General features: G+C 38.5%; 1 protein-coding gene across 1 annotated transcript in view; it reads right to left on the reverse strand.

Annotated features, from left to right (window-relative positions):
- The window catches only part of GDPD4 (glycerophosphodiester phosphodiesterase domain containing 4), an 81,881-nt gene extending 60,382 nt beyond the window's left edge, over positions 1-21,499 (reverse strand). Inside the window, exons 1-9 of the mRNA XM_039848329.1 lie at positions 21,469-21,499; positions 17,779-17,941; positions 16,530-16,623; positions 14,109-14,168; positions 9,817-9,915; positions 9,655-9,748; positions 7,300-7,377; positions 6,353-6,498; positions 5,871-5,953 (exon numbers count right to left, since the gene is read on the reverse strand). Of these exons, the coding sequence (XP_039704263.1) occupies positions 5,871-5,953; positions 6,353-6,498; positions 7,300-7,377; positions 9,655-9,748; positions 9,817-9,915; positions 14,109-14,168; positions 16,530-16,623; positions 17,779-17,941; positions 21,469-21,499 (848 nt within the window). The remainder of the gene's footprint in view (positions 1-5,870; positions 5,954-6,352; positions 6,499-7,299; positions 7,378-9,654; positions 9,749-9,816; positions 9,916-14,108; positions 14,169-16,529; positions 16,624-17,778; positions 17,942-21,468) is intronic.
- Positions 21,500-22,289: the final 790 nt, after the last annotated feature.

A 22,289-nucleotide genomic window follows, 5' to 3' on the forward strand; every position in this document is an offset into this window, starting at 1 on the left:
GTGACTACACCATTTTACACTTCCACTGGCAATGTACAAAGGTTTATAATTTTTCCACACCCTTACAATCACTTATTTTCTAAATTTTTTTTATTATAGCCATACTAGCATGTGCAAAGGGATATCTCATATCTCATTGTGGTTTTGATTTGTATTTTCCTAATGATGTTGAGCATTTTTTCATGTGCTTACTGGCCACCTATATAACTTCTCTGGAAAATGTTTTCAAGTCCATTGTCCATTTTTTAACTGAGTTGTCTTTCTATTGCTGAATTGTAGGGGTTCTTTGGAAATTCTAGACATTAAACCCTTATCGGATATATGATTTGCAAATATTTTTCTCCCATTCTGTAAATTTGTCTTTTAACTTTCTTGATCACGTTCTTTGATGCACAAAGGTTTTTAACTTTGAAAAAGTCCAGTTAACTTATTTTTTTCTTTTGCTGCCCATGATTTAAGTGCCATATTTAAGAATCCATTGACAAATCCAAGATCGTTAAGATTTACCCCGGTATTTTCTTCTAAGAATTTTATGGTTTCAGCTCTTATATTTATGTCATTGATCCATTTTGAGTTCATTTTTATATATGGTGTAAGGCAGCAGTCATTGAATTGCCTTGCATCTTTGTCAAATCAGTTGGTATGAAGAAAATGAAAGACAACCCACATAATAGGAATTTTTGCAAATCACTTATAAAGGAGATGTCCTCTTTAACTAATGGATTATTTAGAAGTAGATTTGTTTAGTTTCCAAGTGTTTGGAGATGTTCTTGTTAATGCTATTACTAATTCCTAGTGTGATTCTAGTCTGAGAACTCATTCTAATTACAGTATTTTAAAATTGGTTGCAATTTATGACCCAGGATATGGTCTGTATTGATGTATGTTCTATAGAAACTTGAAAAGACTGTGCCTTCTGCTGTTTTTGGTTTGAGTGTTTTATAAATGTCACCTCCTGTTGGTTGATGGCGTTGTTCAACTGTTCTGCAGGTTTAATGGTTTTATCTTTAGTGATTGTACTAATTTCTAAGAGGAGGGTATTGTAGTCCTTAACTATAGTTATGGGTTTGTCTATTTCTTCTTTCAGCTTTGTCAGTTTCCACTTCATGTATTTTGCAGCTCTGTTCTTGGGTCCATATACATTTAGAATTATTATGTACTCTTGATGAATTAACAGTTTTTATTATGTAATATCCCTCTTTGTCTCTGGTGATTTTCTTTGCCCTGAAGTCACTTCATCTAATATTATTTTTTTCCCATCTTTAATCCCCTCGCCCCCACTTCCACCCTTGACCTACGGATGTTGCCAACTCCCCTTAAGAAATGGATTTTTGAAGGCGAGGCGTTTCCTCTCACATGCTTGCGGCGGGTATTGGGACCTGCTGCACCCGGGGCCTGGCACATCTGGGGTTTGGTCCGTGGCTCCACTTGGGGTGCGAACGCAGGACCTTCTGCGCATAAAGCAGACGTGCTAACCACTACACTATGGAGCCACCCACTCACTTCGTCTAATATTAATACAGCCACCCCAGGATTGATTAGAATTTGCATATTTTTCCATTCATTTTTAATCTACCAATATCATTACATTTGAGATGAATTTCTTGTAGAAAGTATATAGTGTCACATTTTTAAAATCTATTCTGTCAGTCTGTCTTTTAATTGGTATATTTAGATAATTTACATTTCATATATTTACTAATGTTAGGATTAAGTCTGTCATTTTTATATTAGTTTTATGCTTGTTTCCTCTGATCTTGTTCCTCTGTTTCTTCTTTCTGGCTTTCCTGTTGGTTATTTGAACTTTTTTTTAATCTATAGTGTTTTTTAGTATATCTCTTTGTATAATTTTTTGGTGTGGTTACCCTAGAGATTACAGTGCGATCATGCATTACATGATGGCATTTTGGTCAATGATAAACTGTATGTATATTCAATTTTGATCACATATGATTAAATGGATTATAAGCAAAAAGTCTGTTTGTAATGCAGAAGATAGGGCTGGACCTGACTAAGAGGTGGAATTTACTGCCTGCTCTGGGTGATTTTATTTTTGTTCTGGGTGATTTAAATAGACAAGGAGGCTCGGCATGCTGTCCATATGCCCTGCACCTGAGGCTGGGGCACAGAGTTGGCTAGGGAGCAAGGGGAGAGGGTTAGAAAGAAGGGGAGCCTGGAAGCCCATTGCCCTCCACTCACACCTGCCTCTGCACACATGATACACACTCATTCATTTGTACTAACTCACTCACCTTAACCTAGTTTCTATTTATCTCTCTTTCTACCCAGTCCTGTTCCTTCCCTCTCCCTCTCTTATCCTCCCCCTCTCCCTTTTATTATTTTTTATCTCTCTCTGGATCTCTTTTGATTTGTGTTCTCCCTTTCTCGCTCCTTCTCTTCCTTATCTCCCTTCTTCCTTCCCTCCTTCTGACATTTAGTCTCTGATAGCATCTCCCTCCAAAGTCCTTCCCTTGTCCCTCCAATGTGTGACCATGTATATGCATGCGCGCGCGCGCACACACACACACACACACACAATCTTTTATATATTTTACTGCATCTTTTCTATTTTTAGATGTGTTTAGATACACAAATACTTACCATTGTGTTACAATTACCTACAGTATTCAGTACAGTAATGCTGTACAGGTTTGTACCTTAGAAACACTATGCTATACTAGATAGCCTAGTGTGTAGTAGGCTATACCATTTGAGTTTGCATAAACGCACTCGGTGATGTTTGCACAACGATGAAATCACCTAATGATGCACTTCTCAGAATGTATCCACGTCATCGAATGATGTATGACCATATACATACCTAACTTACCACATTCTACTAGTGTCAAAATTCAAACATTCAAGTAGATTGTAGAAATGTAAGCACTTTTTAGGTTCCTTAACCATGTCCCCTTTATGATATAGTTGTCTTAAATATACATAGAAACAGAAAGTAGAATGATGGTTACCAGGGGCTAAAGGAGGGAGCAAAAAGTAGTTATGGTTTAATGGTTATAGAGTTTCAGATTCCCAAGATGAAAAGTTCTAGAGATCTTTTTCACAACAATGTGAATATAGTTAATACTTCTGAATTGTACACTTAGAAATGGTGAAGATGAGAAATTTTATATTATATGTGTTTTAACACAATAAAAAAAGAAAAAAGGAAGGAAATTCTGACACATGCTACAATATAGATGATCACTGACATTATGCTAAGTAAACCAAGCCAGACACAAAAGGACAAATACTGTATGATTCCATTTGTATGAGAAAACTAGAGTAGTCCAATTCATAGAGAGAAAATAGAATGGTGGTTGCAAGGGCCTGACAGGAGGGGGAATCAACGAATTTTTACTTAATGGCTACAGAGTTTCAGTTTGAGAAGATGAAAAAGTTCTAGACATGGATGGTGGTGATAGTAGCAAAATAAAGTGAATATGCTTAATGCCACTGAGCTATGACCTAAATATGGATAAAATGGTACACTTTATGTTAAGTGTATTTTACCACAATAAAAAAAAATCACTTTATCTAGATAACTACTCTCAAATAATCTTTCCTCACCTCCAATTGGTGGAGCAAGAAGAGGGGTACCCCTCTTATTTAAGGGCAAGAATAGAAAACAGGAATCTACCCATAGCTTCTAGGGCTAGAGGTTCAGGCATTGAGAGGGTAGACAGTGAATTTTTTTGTGGTGTTTACCTAAGTGGAGCTAAGATAGTCAACATGTTTATATCCTGCTAAGCTACCACCTTCCCAGTTTTTTTTAATAGAAAGAGTAGACTTTTGTGGTATATATATAGATAGATAGATAGATATGTATATATAGATAGATAGATAGATAGATAGATAGATAGATAGATAGATAGATAGATAGATAGATAGATATATTTTTTTTTGCCTGCAGCTAAAGGTGTTTCTGGGTTTCAGGTGTCTCCAGAACTCACATCAGAATATATGAGGACAAAACAAAACAACACAATAATAAAAACAACAGGGAACTCACTACTTAATGGTAGTTCCTTGAGTCTTAATAAGCCCTTAGCTAGTGCACCTTCTTTTCCCCTACTTTTCAGAGCCCTGTGTCAGTTGCTTTGTGAATTTTACCTAGTTTTTATTTTTTGTTTCTCTGGGATTTTTTTTTCTTAGAAAGAATAGGATGAAATGTGCTTACTACATTTCATCTGGTAGCTACACTTGCTACTTTTATATGCCCCGGGTCCCCTATATCGCTTTATAGTTAACCACATCCTACCACTTAGTAATTCTTGATATTATACTTTTCCTGTTCAAGTTATTGGTGTGGTATTCATGTCCTGACCAATATGCAATTTTTGGTAATGATGCAGCTGAGGATATGAACATCAAGGTGGATGGTGAAATATGCAGAGGAGATGAACACTGGAAATGAAGATGTCATCAAATACAGAAAAGGAGGTGTTGGAAGGATCATCTACATCACACTTGAAGTCACAGAAGTGAGAGAAGAGAGAAAGACCATATGCCAGGAGCATCTTTACCACATTATGCCATGATCACCATGCACTTCCACAAATAAACCCAGGAGTTCTGACAGAACATCCCGTTTCAATTCTGATCCAAATATTCTACATGGTATAGTTCTCAGTGCTGGGTTGTGTCAAGAACCCCAGTTGGGGGTCAGGAAATATAGTTCAAACCCTGGTTTCATCATGTATATGCTAGCCTGCGACCTCAGCAATACATTTCCTGTCACTGAATCCAGGTTCAAACCACATTTCCTCAGGTGTGAATTAGAATGTTTATTTCTTTTCTGTCTGCCTCAGAGAATGGATGTGAAGGGATTTTGTACACACCACATTCACTAATATACTCATGCTAGAGATGAAGCCTTTCTACTTCTAGCTGCTCAGGCACATAGATTCTGTAGCAAAGCATATCTTTTTGTCCTCACCCCTGTTCTGATCCAATCTTCCTTAGCTGTTCCCTTGGACAATGCTACAGTCTACTACCCATCTCTGCAAGGAGTCTCCCTCATAGACTGCCAGGTGAGTCTTTCTGAAACACATCTTGTAAAACAGTAAGGTAATCTATTAAAACCACAATGGCGGCCAATTACACATTTAGTAATTTCCATGATCCAATCTCAGTGAGCCTTGCAGCCAAATCTCCTCCTCACATTTTCCTCTCCTGTCCCCAGAGCATGTCAATTTGGCATTCATACAGGTTAGCTCACTGGTCTACAAACTTGCTAATTCTTATTTAGGTGCCTTTGAATAAGCTGTTGCCTCTGCCTGAAATACCCTCTTTCCCCATATCTGCTGGTTAAAATAATATTTTTCCTGCAAGACTCAACCCAAACACAATTCTAAGTACAGAGATTTTTTTCACACTATAGGAGGAGGTTTTTCCTCCATTGAGGGTCCACAGCATTTGACTTTTTCTTCTCTGGGAGGCACTCCCCACAAATGGTCTCATACTATAGGTATTTGTAAACATGCCATGTCTCCTTCACTAGCTGGGAACATCTCTCAGACAGGATTTACCTTAGTTGCCTCTCTGCAGCACTCAGAAGGAGGCCTGGAATATAGTAGTTATCCAGGAATGTTAGATAAACAGATTGCTAGGTAGTGCATGCAGTTAAATTTTAAGCATGATTTGCAGAGGGGACAAATTTGAATTATGTGTGTGATTTATGAGCTTATGATTAAGAATGCAGTTGTAAGATTTGTAAGGAAGAAGTGGTCCATGCGTGTGTGCTATGTGCATATGTGGCATATGAACACAGGAGAAACTCCCCAGGGTTTGCCCTCTCTACAGCTTGGCCAGGCTGGTCGTCTTACATGGCATTGGCTTTACCTCTTGCCCACCCCGACCCTGCTTCCTACCTTAAGTATATGTGGGACTCCAGTCCAAAGGCCCCATTTTCAACAGCTTTCTCAAAGGACATCATGGTATTCTCAGGCCCCAGCTGTGGAGAAAAGGACATTAGGCTCTGTCTCTCAGAGTTTCTCCTCTCAACATCCTTTCTATGGTAGTGTGGGAGCCCAGTAACGAAAGCGTTTTAGGAAGCAGATTCTGGCTTCCTGGGCTCTATTTTTAAAGAGCCTGCCTATATTTTCCTCTACCCAATTTGATTCTGGGACTCTGCTCAGAATCCCAGTGTCACTGGGCACAGTAGAGAAATGGACCTGGTGGTATTAGGTGACCTGGGCTCAAGTCTAACCTCTACAATTAACTCTTTATTCTTGTTATCTAAAGCTAACGCCTTTTCACCTCCAAGTGTTCCTATGGTTCTGAGGTTCCCTTCTTTCATCTACACATCCCATGCATACCTGTACTCACCCATATCCATTATGCTCTAACCTACCATGGGTGCTCCTCTATGTCCGAAGATATGTGGCTTGGGTCCCAATTTATCCTTCTCCTGAATGCAGGGAGAATAAAAACCCAACGGCAGCACATACAGACATAAAAGGATGAGAAAAAAGGGCAATCCAATAGCCACTTGTACAGCTGAAAAAGTTAGAAGGAGTGGAGAGTGAATAAAAAGGTAAAGAGGAATGGAGACCCATCCCAAGCAACTATCACAAAGTAGCAGTCAGTAAATGCCCAGTGCATGGGTTTCATCAACTGTCTGGACTGACTGATATACTCTCTATTTCTGTCACGTCCCCACTTACTTTCAGTGATTTGAAAGCACAGGACTATGCAAATATGAGCATTATTATTAACGCAGTATTACTAGAATTTACAATGAAATTTACAATGGAATGAATTCTACGGGTAGTAAAGAGGAAAGGAAGGAGAGGGGATCTTAAGGAATATATGGAATTTATTTTCAGCAGATAGATTGGCTGGTTCTGAGAAAGCCCTGAAGCTTGTTATAAAGATCAGCCTGAAATGCCCCTATACATAAGGCAGTATAGTAGAGTAGAAGGGCATTAGTTGACAGAAATCTAAGTTCAGATGCAGACACGACCTCTGTCTAATTCTGTGACTAAGGTCACGTTGCCTAATCTCTCTGGGTCTTTATTTCTTTCATTTTGAAAAATGGGGCTATCTTGATGCTAACATTTACCTCACAGAGTTAATATGACAGTGTTGACTCATAATAGATACTAAATATTAGGTATTTGCTTCTCTCTCTCTCTCATACACACACGCAAACACTGAGCCCGTCTACAATACCTGTTATTGCTGGCCTTTCCCCCCAAAATTACTAGTATAGACCTCAGAGAATTTTACAAATTTGTACATTTTTTAAGTTACCACCTATGCTTCAATCACTTTCAAATATAGATTCCCAGCTCTAACCTCTTAACTTTGTGAGTATATTAAATCTCTTGATTCTTCCTCTCTCGAACCATGTCATCTTGTATCTTCTTATTCTAACTAAAATTTCAGAAATGGAAAAGAAAAGAGTTCATTATTGTCCCCTTTAAACTTTAGCCCCAAGACATTTTCTCCAATTCTCCATCTACATACACACACATGTACAAACACACAGTGGCAACACTCTCAGTCCAGTCATTGTCTCCATCCTCACACAAGTCAGGAAGCAAACTTCCTGTTTAAGCAACAGTAAAAAGAGAAACGTAGAAAGAAGATCCTGGTTTCTCAGTAAGGGTGCTGAGAGATAACCCGAAACAATTTAATGTGCAGCTCTGATTCTCTTTTCTTTTCCTGATATTATGACAAAGAATGGAGGAGAAACCAGTGGCAGAGGTGGGCATTTCTGCTCTAAGTGCCCAGGTGTGAAAGGGACTCTCAGGGCTCTGCTTTGAGTACTAGGATGTAACCAGAGATATCTGGACCTAGTATAAGCTCATTAGTTGAAACTAGCAGCATTTGAAATCAAACTAAAAGAATTGTGACTAGGAGAAGCAGGCAAAATAGCACAGATGATAGAAGTTTTACTCATCCCTTCTTGTGACCACATCCAGTTGAGATGGAAACATGGAGCAAACAGCAAGCAGAGTCACCTGGGGGTCTAGATGAACAGAATCACTACAGCTAGAGTTGGTTGAAGGTAGAAGAAGGTGAAGACGCAGGCTGCCCAATCCCCAGCAGCTGATAAGACAGAGGTTACAGGAGCCACAGCAGGCAGCTGCAGACGCCTCTTAAAGGGGCTATGTCCGCTGGACTTTTGCGGTTACAAACCTGCTCACCCCTTGTGACAGCACTGAGTTGGTTGCTTATGCATCACCAGGGACTTACAGGGGGACACTGAGTTGTAGGAGCGAGGGCCTGAGGCAAGGCTTTCTCCCAGGCAGAAGTGCTGGCAGTATCCATTGCTCCATTGTTGAGCTCTCCCCACTGCGAGTGTGCCAGTGTGCCGACACAGCACTGCCATAGCTGAGACGTCATCAAACTGGATAAGAGAGATCACTCCGCCCAGAGGATTCCCTGAAACTCCGCCTCCCCCAATTTGAAGCCCCACCCAATTCACATTCAGTTGTGTCCTCAGTGAGTCCTGTGCCACTTGTTGAGCAGTGCCAAGACCCACACTGTTGGAAGCTGACCTCAGTTTCTGGCGTGGCTTCTTGAGGCAACTATAAGCACAGCATCTGTGGATTGCTTGCTGAATCTTAACAGGTAGCCCCCAGAGGGGCACAGACTGGAGCTAAACTGGGCCTACAGCTGAACCCCTCTCAGAACTGTGCCTCAGGACACCTACTATACAAAGCCATGTTAATAAGACTGGGAAACATAGGAGCTTTGCTTAGTACATAGAAACAGGCATAGAAAAGCAGCCAAAATGGGAAGACAAAGAAATAGAAACCATATGAAAGTATACAACAGAGATAAAGGAAAAATGTTGTCAAGCAATCTCACAGATGCAGAGTTCAAAACACTGGCTATAAGGATGCTCAATGTAATTAAGGGGAGTATAGATGAAGTCAGTGAGAACTTGAACAAAGAGATAAAAGACATAAAAATAGAAATGGAAATTATAAAAGAGAACCAGTCAGAAATGAAGAAAACATTATCTGAGATAAAGAGTATATTAGAGGAAATCAATAGAATGGAAGAAGAAGAGGATCGAAACACTGATATAGAAGATGAGCAAAGCAAGGACACCCAACCAGAATGACAAGAAAAAAGTAACCAAGAATCTAATAATAATTTAGGAGCCTATGAGACAAAATTAAGGGTAATAACATCCATGTAATAGGAATACCTGAAGAAGAAGAACAAGACGTTGAATACATATTTGAAGAAATAATGATGGAAAACTTCCCTAAGCTGGTGAAAAAAAGACATACAACCAGGAAGCTCAGAGCATCCCCCCTCAAATGAACCCAAAGAGGCCCACACCAAGACACATCATAATTAAAATGCCAGCAGTTAAATATATAGAGAGAATCATAAAAGCAGCAAGAGAAAAGAAATTAGTTACCTACAAGGGAAATCCCATAAGATTTCTCAAAGGAAACCATGCAGGACAGATGGGCTTGGCACAAAATATTCAAAGTGTTGAAAATCCAAAATCTACAACCAAGAATACTTTAACCAGCAAAGGGATCATTTAGAGTAGAAGGACAGATAAAGGGCTTCCCAGACAAAAATAAGTTAAAAGACTTTATCAACGCCAAGCCAGTATTTCAGGAAATGCAAGCTAAAGTCAGAGCTGAAAGGATAATGCAAGGTTCCACCCACATGACGTACCTTCTTGTTCCAAGTAGATTAAGTAGAAGGCCACGGGCCAGGAAACAATAACCATCACAGTTATACTGCTCAGGTGCATGTAGGGAGCAAAGACCTGGGAGAAAGCCAAAAGTCAGGTTGACCACACTGGACAAAGTGTTAGACCTACAGGATGATGCTTACCTTCAGTGAGAGCCCAACTGTCAGCCACTTGTCTTTCCAGTAAATGCATAAAATCAACAGAAAAAACGTGCACATCAGAATCACTAGCAGAGTCAGGATCTGAGAAAACAGAAAAAAAACCTCCTGACTTCTAGGCACTAGGCTTGGATCAAAACTGTCCTTGTGTCCCCACAATGTAAGGGACCTCGTTTCTCATCTTTTTAATCTGACAACTCTTCAAAATACCCAACATTTGATGGGCCCAGTCATTTACCTTCCTTGTTCCCGAGTCTCCTTGTATAGCATGGTTGAAAAAATTACATAGCTACATCGTCTGATGCTTTTACTAGTTATATCCAGCCTCAGCTGGGCCCACAACATTGCCTGTCATCTCTCTCAGTTTAAACGATAATCATTACAGATATTCATTACTTTTTTATTCAACTCAATACAATCGTGAGTAAAAGGCAATTTTGTAATTGCCTTTTTGATGTATATTTTCCCCAAAAGCCTATAAATTTCATGAGATCAAGGACAATCCTCATTGTTGTGCAGAATGTCTGACACAGAGTAAGCAGTCAGTAAATAGTTGTTGAACAGATGAAAAAGTATCTGCCTTCCAGAACACTATATACTTCATAAAGAACACTGAGACCAAGCAGACATAACTTTAACTTCTTCCCCTTGAAATGTATAGTCTTTCTATATCTGTGCTGCCTTCTAGAGAGTGCTTAGTTCCTTCCTTTCCATAATCTCTATATTTATTAACGTAACTGAATCCATAATTTAAAACTTTTCACAAAATAACTCCAAGCCTTACTGGCATAAGTGGTTAATTTTACCAAGCATTTCAGGAAGAAATATTTCCAATCTTTAACAAACTCTTTCAGAAAATAGAGAGGTAACAATAATTTCTATTACGAAGCAAATAAAACATTGATATCAAGAGTCAACAAGGACAGTGGTCCCCAAACCCTGGGCCGTCGACTGGTACCAGTCGGGGCCACACAGCAGAAGGTGAGTGGCGTGCTAGAAAGCAAAGCTTCATTTGTATTTGTAGCCACTCCCCAACGCTAGCATCACCTTCTCAGCTACATCTCACATCATCAGGTATTAGATTCTCATAGGAGCACTGGTTCCTGGTGCCAAAAATGTTGGGGACTGCTAACAAGGACATTAAAAGAAAAGTACAATCATGTGCCATAATAACAATGTTTCAGTCAACAACAAATTGCACATAGAACTGTGGTCCCATAGGATCATAATAAACCGGAAAAATCTCTTTCACATAATGATGTCTTAGACATCATAATGGCATAGCGCAATGTATTAGTCAAGGGTTTGTGATCATGCTGGTGTAAAAAACCCACTGCACCACCACTTGTATAAAAGTACAGTAACATTTTCATGTTAAGATACATGAAATCTAACCTCTGCTTCATAATTGCCTACAATATTCAGTAACATGTTGTACAAGTTTGTAGCCTAAGAGCAATACGCTAAACTGCATAGCTATATGGATATACTACTGTAGTAGATAATAAGCTTTACCATTTAGGGTTAAGTAAGTATACCCTATGGTGTTCAAAGACAAAGTCGCCAAAGGATGCATTTCTAAAATGTACCCCTATCCTTAAGTGGCACATGACTGTAGAGGCCAATCTCTCCTACGTACATAAATGCAAAAATCTTAAGTGACCTATTAGGAAACCAAATTATGGCAACAAAAATGTCTGTCAAATCAGACTCAAGAGTCTCATGTGATTCTGTGATCTTATCCAACACCAACCTTAACTAACGATTTAAAGAATACAGGCAATTATAAGGTAAAAATAAAACATTCCTTTGGAGAAATCTCATCCTGTCAAATGCAGATACTCATCAAAAGTTCTTTTCTCTCTTATACTAGAATACATGCTGGCCTTAGACTTAAAATGTGAGATGTGTTTTGAGCAAAGTATGCGGAAACACTGCTTCACAGGAGCCTTTGCAGTTATAGAACATCCTTATCTTATATCCCATTAATTATACACTCCAGCCAGCCATGTCTCCCACCCTACAAATCTATAAATTCCAGGTTTATTTACAATAAGCAACCCAGATACACCAGGTTATATTCTGCTAGAAAGTTTCATAGATAAAGACTCTCATTATCTTTGCCTGAGAAATATCTTTAGCGTGCTTTCCAGGAGGTTGGGTTATTAGCGTATGTACAGGGAGTTTTGATTGAGGTCATTCATTCTTTTCTGAGCATCCCTAGGTAGAAGAGGATGGGTTATAGGCCTGATGCTAACCCTTTCTTTCCAGATTTATTCTGAGTACATGAGAACTAAAATTCTAAGCCCTGTAGAATCTCCCCAGTAGAAGCAGTTTTTCCTCCCAGCTCTGGTAAGCCTAGTCCTTCATAGTTTGAAGGACCAACCAAGAAAGTTACCCAGGGGAAGCCAACTCTTCTCACACTCCACTTCTATCTCTTCTCACTGCATACAGACTCAGAACTGGAATTAGATCCCAGAATGCCTCGAGACATGAAGGCTTCGTTAATTTATATTGATATAAACCCTATAGAATATGTGTGAAAACAAATAGGTGGATACTAAACAAGGAGAAAAGAACATAATTTTAAATCAGGCTAAATTTATTGATATGAGTACAGCTACTAAAACTTATGAATTTAATATAGTAGAATCCAGGTATTGTGCATCTCAAAATGGTTCTAATTGTTTGTTTGGTTATCTGAAAGCTTGGCTCAGTACTGGCCTATGCTCAATGAAATGGGAATCCAGAAATTTCTTGGTATTATATAGAAAAAATTATCCAAACATTTATTGAGAAATGTTTGCTAGAATGCTATGACCTATAATAAGCTAACCCGCTCCCTATCATGTTCTATGGGAGGTCTCAGAAGACACTGAAAAATACAGTGGTGAGGAAAGTGTCAGCATCCATGGAAAGCACTGTGGTGGCTATCCTCTATGCTTGAATAAAGGTGAGAGACGCTGTCACTGAAAATGGCTTCCTGATTTCAAAGGCAATGATGAGAAGGCCAAGTAGCACCACTAACTGCCAGAGGCAAGGTAAGAATGGTTGTTGTAATAGGCACCAGCCTGGAATGTAATAAATTTGTAAACCCATGCAAATTTTTGTAGTGGCTAACTGATCTTGGAGTCCCAACTCCAAAACAGAGAGTGATCTCATTAAGGCCTTCTTGTTCACTTTTCAATCTCTATTCTTTCCTGCAAGATCTTATGACTTCTGTTTCCATTCATTCTAATAACTTAAAATTATATTTCCAGTTCATGTCTCATTTGAGTAAGAGGAAATTTAAGTGGACCACTCAGAGACTCTGACATGTTCCGGAATTCAGGAAACATGAAGAAATGTGTCATACGCATGTCTGAAGAAGTCTATAAAAGAGCAAGAAGCTGCAGGGTGAAGCTGTTCAAGCCCAAGGCAGAACAAAATGAGGGAGGCTATGCTGGAAATGAACTGTATATTCACAGGTGGTGGGACAAAGATGCTTGCTTTCTGGTGACCAGATCCAGATACTTTGAGAGAAGCCTTGCTGGTGTCATTTTAAAAAGCGCTGAACTAAGGGAAGGTCAAAAGGACCTCACCAGAGAAATTTCAGGGATATAAAAAGACAAGCATTGACTCTACCAACAGAGTTGCCGTCAAGGTTCTCAGCAGAAGGGTTTCTGAAAATACACACATAAAATGCCTGTGGGATAAAGAGCTAACAACCGTGCATTTACCTGGTCCTGATGGAATCAAACCCAGATGACCCTCTTGCCTTTCCTTGTGGGACTGTGTTCTTTTATCCTATCGCCTCTGCCCCTGAGCACTCCTTTGGTGAAAGAGAGGTAAAAGACCATCAGGCTCTTTCCACCAGGGCAGGCTTCCAGGCCAAGGTCAGGCCCAAGGAGCAAGGGGAAAAGTCTTACAGAGTTGGAATTGGGGTTATTACAATGAACTAAAATTTTTAATGACTGAAAAGAGAATGTTCTTGTGACTATAAAATATAGGACTGGAAACTAATGGAGCATGCCTATTTTATAGAGATGGGAAGAACTGAATCACAGAGTAAGATTAACAAGGAGCGGTTAAAAAAATAAAATTTGGGTTCCACTCCTTCAGTAAATCACTTACACCTGATAGAAATGTAATGATTTCAGTAAAATGATATAAGTGCATCTCTTCTTTCCAAAGGGAATAATGAAAGAAATGTGATTCTATACTTAACACTTGAATGTCAAAAAGGCATGACATTCAGTACTGGTCTAAGGTCTCCTATGAAGATTCAGATGTCCTACCTTATGGTAGCAGTGCAGATATAGTTCATTCCCTCCCCAAATTAACAAAAATCCAAGGACCTGAAAAACCAAAGAAAAAGGAGGTTATTTTGAAATCACCAACTGGCAGCCCATAGCAGTGTTCTGAAGACAAAATGCCTTTCACTACATTCTCTGCACTTTTCCGCCTCTGGGAGTTTGCCATGCTGTTCCTCTGCCTGAAAAGCTCTCCTTCCCCATGGCACTGACCCTTCAGAGCCAGTTCAAATGCCACCTCCTATTTGTAACTTTCACCAGCACCCTCAGGAACAATTAATTATTATCTTTGGGATTTCATAACAAGCACTACACTGATATCTTCCTGAGTTCCTACCAATATCTTTTCCCTGTGATGGACCTTATTCTTGGTATTACTCAGACCAATTTATGAGAGAAGAGATGTCAGGGACCAACCCTTCCAAGGGTCATTTAAAAGCTCTTTCTTGAGGAACCAGTGTCATCATTACAACTGCTAACCTCTGCTAGTAATACTAGTATTCAGTCAATAAATCTTAGATTTTAATATAAATCTAGCCAGTTACCAAGTCAGTGTGGAGACAAAAGATGAAAACTGGAGTCCTCATGGACTTAGGGTATTACTGAAAGTTGGAATGTATATGGTACTAACCTTTTCATCAAAATAATTTTATGTATGATTTTATTTCTTCTTTACCCAGCCCTAATACCATTCTATTAAATATTATTATGATCCTCATATAAAAAAAAGACTGAGTCTCATAAGTTATATGACTTGACCAAGGATACAAAGTAATTTAAAGACAGAATTGGAAATAGAACCCAGGTCTCCCATCTTGTTCACTGTTGATGCCACTGTGTGGATCCAAAAAAGGGGTAGGGTAGAGTAGGAAGTTTGTTAAAATGTATGTTTTATTGCACTGTAGAACTCATTCCTACCTTAGAAGCTAACTACAGTATTTCATATTTATTGTGTATAAAAGCAGTACAATTCAGTGACCAGAGCCCAGTAGCTCAGAGCATATCCTTCATTGCATTTTACCCATAAAAAGAAAAGTGCCTAAATGTTCTGCCTATAGTCACCCTCCACACTGCAAGTTCCAAGACGATTTTCCTGAAATAGAAATCTGATTTATGCTAAATGTCTTAGCCTTACTTTCCAAGCCTTTCAAAAGCTGTCATGAGCCTATCTTTTTAGCCATGTTCCCCATTATTCTTCATTATGCCCTACATGCTAACAGAACTGACTTTCCCTCTGATATTGGAACCACATATTTTTGTCCTGCTGACTTTGTCATGATGTCCCTCAGCCTGAAATGTTCTTCATCCCCACATATGCATGTCCAAATCCACCATTCCTTCAAGATCCCACTCCAGTGCAACCTCTTCCAAGAAGGTGCTTAATCCTGTTGGCAGAAGTCACCTCTTACTTCTCAGAACCCACGCAGAACTTCACGTAGGACTCTCTAATGACAACTGTAATGTTTTGCTTGTGTTAGTTATTTTTGGCTATGATTTAGTGTCCCTACTAGAGTCTAAACTCACTGAATTAAAGAACTATTGTAACTTCATATCTCATACATATCTCTTTGAAGTGCCCTGCATGAAAACAAAAATGATTAATAAATCATTTTATTAATGAAATGAAAACTTATTTATTAATGAAAACTTAATGATTAATAAATTTTTTTTTGGAAAAAAATTAATGCAAATGGCAACTTATTTGGGGGTTGGGACCTTCTGTATCAGACAGGGACAAGGGATCGTGATATAAGAGACAAATGTATGTGCCATAAGTATAAATAGGCACTGAAAAACTCCAATTACCTAAAGTTATTCTCCCATAAGCTTTCTACTTCCACAGTCTTTTATCTTGCTTAGCCGGAATTCCTCCCACTACATGACATTGTTATGTGACAACAGAGAAGGGACACTATTGCCAAAATACTTTTGCTCAAATGTACTTTGCACCTGGGCTAGTGGACTAGAATATACACATTAGAACAGGTTTTAAAAAACTAGGTAACTTGTAAGGCCCAGGAAGACAGAATATCAGGAGATGTGATACGAAATGAGTTAGTTCAATGTATAAAGGTACTGCTAATGTAAAGCTCTGAGTATCTAAAATAATAATTTTGAGTGAACCATAAAATAGGCTATGAATCAGGGGAATAGAAAAAGGATGTTCTGGCACCCTTTCAAAATGTCAAAATGATAAGATGCATCCTCTACTAGTACAAGTCCTTTTTTCTCCATCTATCCCTTGTGCCTAAAATTTAAGCAGCTGATATAACCCCAACTCTACTACGACAAGAGTGATTTTAGGTTCTGAGGGCTCCCAGCACCAAGTGAGCACCATACCACAGATAAGAACATCTCATGAAACTGCTCAGCAAGGGAGTGGAAAAAACGGGAAACACTACTCACCAACAGCAATGAAGAGTAGACAGTTAGGATTCCAAATAAACTCAGCAAAAGAAGGGACCAGAAGAACCAGTATCCTGTACCTAGAAAAACGACCCTGCAAAAACATGAATCCTTAAAACAGAGCAGAAATTAGTAGCATCTGTGTCAAGATGGGAGACAAAACTGAACTAGATGAGGCATAAGAAAACATAGGGAGATAAAAAGAAGCAATTTGGGAAAAGCTGAGAAGAGCTATAGGGATATTCAGTTAGGAGTTTTACCTTTGTCCTATAGGCAACTAGATATTTAGTGGGGGTCTGTATAACTGCTATAATTTTTTTAATGTTACTTAGAATATATACTCAAATATTATGTCCTCTTGGTAAAACAATACAATAATACAGAAATTCTAAAGTGCCAAAAGAGAAAAAAGTCATCCATAAGTTAACTGCCCTAATAAAACTAATAATTTCCATTTGAATAGATTCCTTGTCCATGCGTGTGTATGCTTTCCTGCATAATTGCAATCATGGCCATCACATTAATTACTTTATCCTGTGTAAGAAATTTGGGCCCTTAAAACAGTCCTGATGTGTTCTTTTTCTGAAGTAGTTTATGAGAGAAAACTGCTATTAATTTGCTAAGAGAAACAGTGTTATTCTTGCTCTAGATATCACATGTAGAGACTTTAAGACTCTTCATTTAAAAATAAGAGAAATAACCTCCTCTCCATATAAAACCTGGAGAAATTATATGTAAACAATATAATACACAGATTAATGAACATATAACCACATTACAAATAAGAAAGGAAATTCTCTAGTCAGGGGCTCTAAGACATACCAAGAAAAAAGAAACAGGTAAGCGGTCATCCTAGAAGAGCTATCCCAGATCAAGACATTAGCAAGAGTACTTGGTAGAAGATGAAGTCACAACAGGGAATCAAAACGTGTAAGGAATGTCAACAAATGAACCCGATGTAGCCAATTAATAGGATAACTTGCATCCAAGAAAATATAATTTAAAAAACAATCAGAAAACAACCACTAAACAAATATAAGACCTTCAGAATTTCTAGTCAATATGGCGGAGTAGGTAAACACTGTGCTCACTTCCTCCCATGACCAAATCAAAACTACAGCTAAATTAGAAACTAACCACCCTTGAGAACCACCAGAAGATTGGCTGAACAGATATTTATAATTAAGGATAAAAAATGTCCAAACTGGGAAGAGTGGCGGAGGAGACGTGAAACAGGCTGATCCCACACCCAAGTGTGACTGTTAAGCATTGGGAGGGATAACTCAACTGTGGAGGTCCCCTCTGAAGAGCGAGGGGTACCAGCCCCACATCACACTCCCGCGCCCAGAGCACCAGGACCAGGAAGAGGAGTCCTGACAACAGCTGGCTGTTAAAATCAGCAGGGATTGTGTCTAGTGAGACAGAGAGTTGCTGTTGACACAGGTGTCCTCTCAAAAGAGCCTCAGCACAGACTCACTCACTCACAAATCCTCCCTAAGCTCCAGAAAAAGAAGTAGCAGGGACATACAGGGAGGTACTAATTATCCAAAAAGTAGCAGAGACATACAGGGAGGTACTAATGATCTGATTTTAGGCAGAAGAACTAAACCAAATGAAGGCAGGTAGTCTACCAAAAGCAGAGTTCGAAACACTGGTTCTAAGGATGCTCAATGAACTTGGGAGAAGAGCAGATGATCTCAGTGAGAACTTCAACAAAGAAATAGGAAACATAAAAAAAGGAGACAATTGGAACAAAAAAGAACCAGTCGGAAATGAAATACAATAATTGAAATGAAGAATACATTAAAAGGAATCAACAAAAGTTGAGATGAAGCAGAGAATCAAATCAGTGATTTGGAAGGCAAGATAGTGGCAAACACCTGACTGGAACAGCAGAAAGAAAAAAGAATTTTAAAAAATGGGGGTAGTTTAAAAGACCTCTGGGAAAACATCAAGCATAACAACATTAACATCATAGGGGTACCAGAAGAAGAGAGATCAAGGGATTGAAAACCTATTTAAAGAAATGATGACAGAAAACTCCCTAACATGGCAAAAGAAACAGACATACAAGTCCAGTAAATGCAGAGTCCCAAACAAGATGAACCCGAAGAGGCCCACACCAAGATACATCACAATTAAAATGCCAAAGATGAAAGATAGAGAGAATCTTAAAAGTGGCAAGGGAAAAGCCATTAGTTACATATGAGAGGGCTCCCATAAGACTGTCAGCAGATTTCTCAACAGAAACACTGAAAGCCAGAAGGAACTGACATGACTTATTCAAAGTGATGAAAAGCAAGGACATACAATCAAGATTACTCTACCCAGCAAGCCTATCATTCAGAATCTAAAGAGAGATAAAGTGCTTCTCGGACAAGAAAAAGTTGAAGGAGTTCATCACCACCAAACTAGTATTAGAAATAATGTTAAAAGGACTTCTTTAAAAAAAAAAAAGAAAAGAAAAATCAGAAATATGAATAAGAACATAGCACAAAGAAAACAATTCTCATTCGCAAAGCCAAACACATAATAAAAACAGTGGATCGACCAACACTAAAGCTAGAACAAAAGTTAAAAGTCAAAAATAGTAATTATAACAGTTAATTAAAGGATACATACAATCACACACGCAAAAAAAGTAAAAAAATAATGACAAAAACATAAACGTGGAGGTGAGTAAAAACAGCGATTTTAGAGTATGTTTGAAATTAAGCAACCATCAACTTAAACTGCTATAAACATAGCCTGGTATATATAAGATCACAGTCATCACAAACCAAAAATCTATAAGAGATACACAAGAAATAAAGAGAAAGGAATCCAACACAACACTACAGGAAGTTGTCAATATACAAGACAAGAGATCAAGAGAATAAGAAAGGAAGAGTGAACTACAAAACCATTCAGAAACCATTTATACCTATCAATAATTACATTGAGAGTAAGTGGATTAAATGCTCCAATAAAAAAAAAATGTAGGAGGGGATTAAAAGGTACAAATTGGTAGTTACAAAATACCATGGGCATGTAAAGTATAGCACAGGAATATAGTTCATAATATTGTAATAACGTGTGGTACCAGATGGGTACTAGATTTATTGGGCTGATCACTTTACAAGTTATATTAATGTCCAATCACTATGTTGTACACCTAAAACTTTAATAATATTCTATGTCAACTGTAATTGAAAAAAAATATTAAAAAGGAAAACATAAAATGCCTTAAAGATCAAGAACTGAGAAGCATGGCACCATATGAGGTGCTCCTGTTCTGTCTCCTTGAAGTTACAAGTTGAAAAGCTATAATTTCTCTGGGCACATCTTTTTTTCACTCCGTTTCAATCTAAAAGGTCTTCCTTTGTGTATTCAATCACATGAAATTTTATTTTTAGATTGCTTCAGCTCAAAACTCAATCACCAAACTCATGTGAAGTGCCCACACACCTGTGAACTGCAAGCAAAGGAAGAACTGTGATTTCCTTCTTCCTCTCTTTTTTCTCTCTCCTTTTTGTTCCTTCTTCCTGTCCCATTCATCTGCACTCACTCTTGGTGGTGGCGGTGGTGGTGGTGGGGTAACAAAAAGGAATGAGAAGAATGCAAACGACTTTGCTTCAGTAAATGCCTGTACTAAATACAATGAGAAGTGAGAAGGGGTCTTTCACAGCTATCCCTTCTTGAAACTGGGAACATACAGCTACTAATGACTACAATAGGCTCACTCTACATGGATTATCCAACTTAGGGTTCTTCTGACTTAGTATTTTCAAGCAATATCTCTCTGCTCTGTGTCACTATTTTACATCCCTAGCAGCATTTTAAATACACCTCCATTTTGATTATAGGCCTTCTCATACAACTGAGACTGCCTTCTTGGGGCAATCTCATCTAAATCCATATTCTTTGCGCTAACGTTTAAAGAAATCTTCCAGGACCTCCTTCCCTGCTTCCCATAGCTGTAAGATACAGCTTTCTTGTATCTTCTCCCAATACATATCCTACATACTACAATGCTTTATATTAGCACCACTAATTGTCAGCTGACTCTGAAAAAAACAAAACACCTTGTAGTGAGGCACTGGGAACCTCCACAAAGCAAGGAATGAGGAGACAAGTCTCACCGCACAACACATTCAGGGGGAAAAAAGAGAAGTGACAATTACTACATCAAAAATTCAGCTCTACTGCTCTCTAGCTAACATGAACAACTAGAAAAAGCTAAACAATATGTTTTAACATCTAAGCGAAGGACTCAGAAAGCTGACAGGCAGTGAGAAGCTACAAAACAAAGATCCAAATCAGAGAGAAAATCCAGAGACATACTTGGCATTTGGGGTGATTTTTCTCTAGAAGTGGCTGAGATACAGGAAGTATCCTGTAGCACCAGGAGAACAAAAATGGGGAGAATAATCTGGTAAACACGATAAACTTTGAATCCAGACCTTCCAGGGCTACATGCTAGGAGTCAGGACAACTAGAAACAGACTGCTCTGTGGAACTGAATCCTAGCTTTGAACCATCTAAATATGTGAAAGTGGATTAAGGTGAGTAGGATTTCCTAACACTCCTAGTTACCTGTCAGAGTAACTCTCTGAGAGGGCTTAATATAATTCAAGGTCTCAAATTACCTATATAACTTTTTATATACAATGTCCAGTGCTCAAGCAAAAATAATCAGGTGACACTAGGAGAGGAGACCACAGTAGTGACTGGACAGAGAAACAATGGACAACATAAAAAGATCTTCAGCAAATCTAGAGAAAGGAGGTATTAGACACAGACTTCTAAATAACTATCCTTAAAATATGTTTAGACTGCAATTTACCTTGATGTCCCACTGTGGCCCCTCAAGGCTAGCTGTGTACGTCTTCCAGTATCTATGAGTATAAAGTTTGCTATTTCATTTTCTCTTGTGGTCTGCTGCTGAACCTCCACTCACCATTATCATTGCCTAGAATCACCATCGGCATCCCATGCACCACTTAAACATTGGTTTAACAAAGTCATAACTCAGTGACTCCAACTTTAATGCTTAAGGTAACCTGCAGGAAAACCTGGTCCCTTTCATCATTAAGCTGCATACTTATCTGGCCTAAGAAATGGAGAAGTTAAAGATCTGGCAAGAGCAGGGAGAATGTGGGCCCAGGTGCTGCTCCATGCCAACTAAGTTAACTACAAGATATTGATATTGACAGTGCATGAAGGCTATTATAATGTCTGGGCCCCTCAGAGTGCAAAAAAAAAAAAAAAAAAAGCCTTCTGATTTACTTTCCACTTCCAAATGTTATGCAAATTTCTCTTCTGAATAATCCCAACCCAATTCTCTATTAAAAATTGAATTCTGAGAAACGTAGCTCCAGTTTAGCTAAGTTAGTACATGACCACAGTCCACTCATTGTCTACTTGGTATCAATACACAACTCCATTAATCATCCTTATTTGCTGTTTACATGATACAATTATCTCTCATACAACTAAAAACATACCAAACTTCTCTCAGAAAGAAAATACAGTATACTTTTATCACCACTGGGTGATGTTTATACCTCTAATTTAAGTACTGATATGTGGTTAACTACTATAAATGCAACTTATTTTCAATAATAAAGAAATGAGAGAAGAGAAATATATATATATTCTTATATATGAAGTTATATATCTACATATCATATAGATATGCAAAATTCTGACCCTATGATATTTGTCTTCTGTTGTCACACCAGTAATGATGTTATGTTGGATGGTAAAAGGAACTTTGCA

The sequence above is a fragment of the Pteropus medius genome, unplaced genomic scaffold (assembly GCF_902729225.1).
Source record: "Pteropus medius unplaced genomic scaffold, Ma_sr-lr_union100, whole genome shotgun sequence".
Taxonomy (NCBI): Eukaryota; Metazoa; Chordata; class Mammalia; order Chiroptera; family Pteropodidae; genus Pteropus; species Pteropus medius.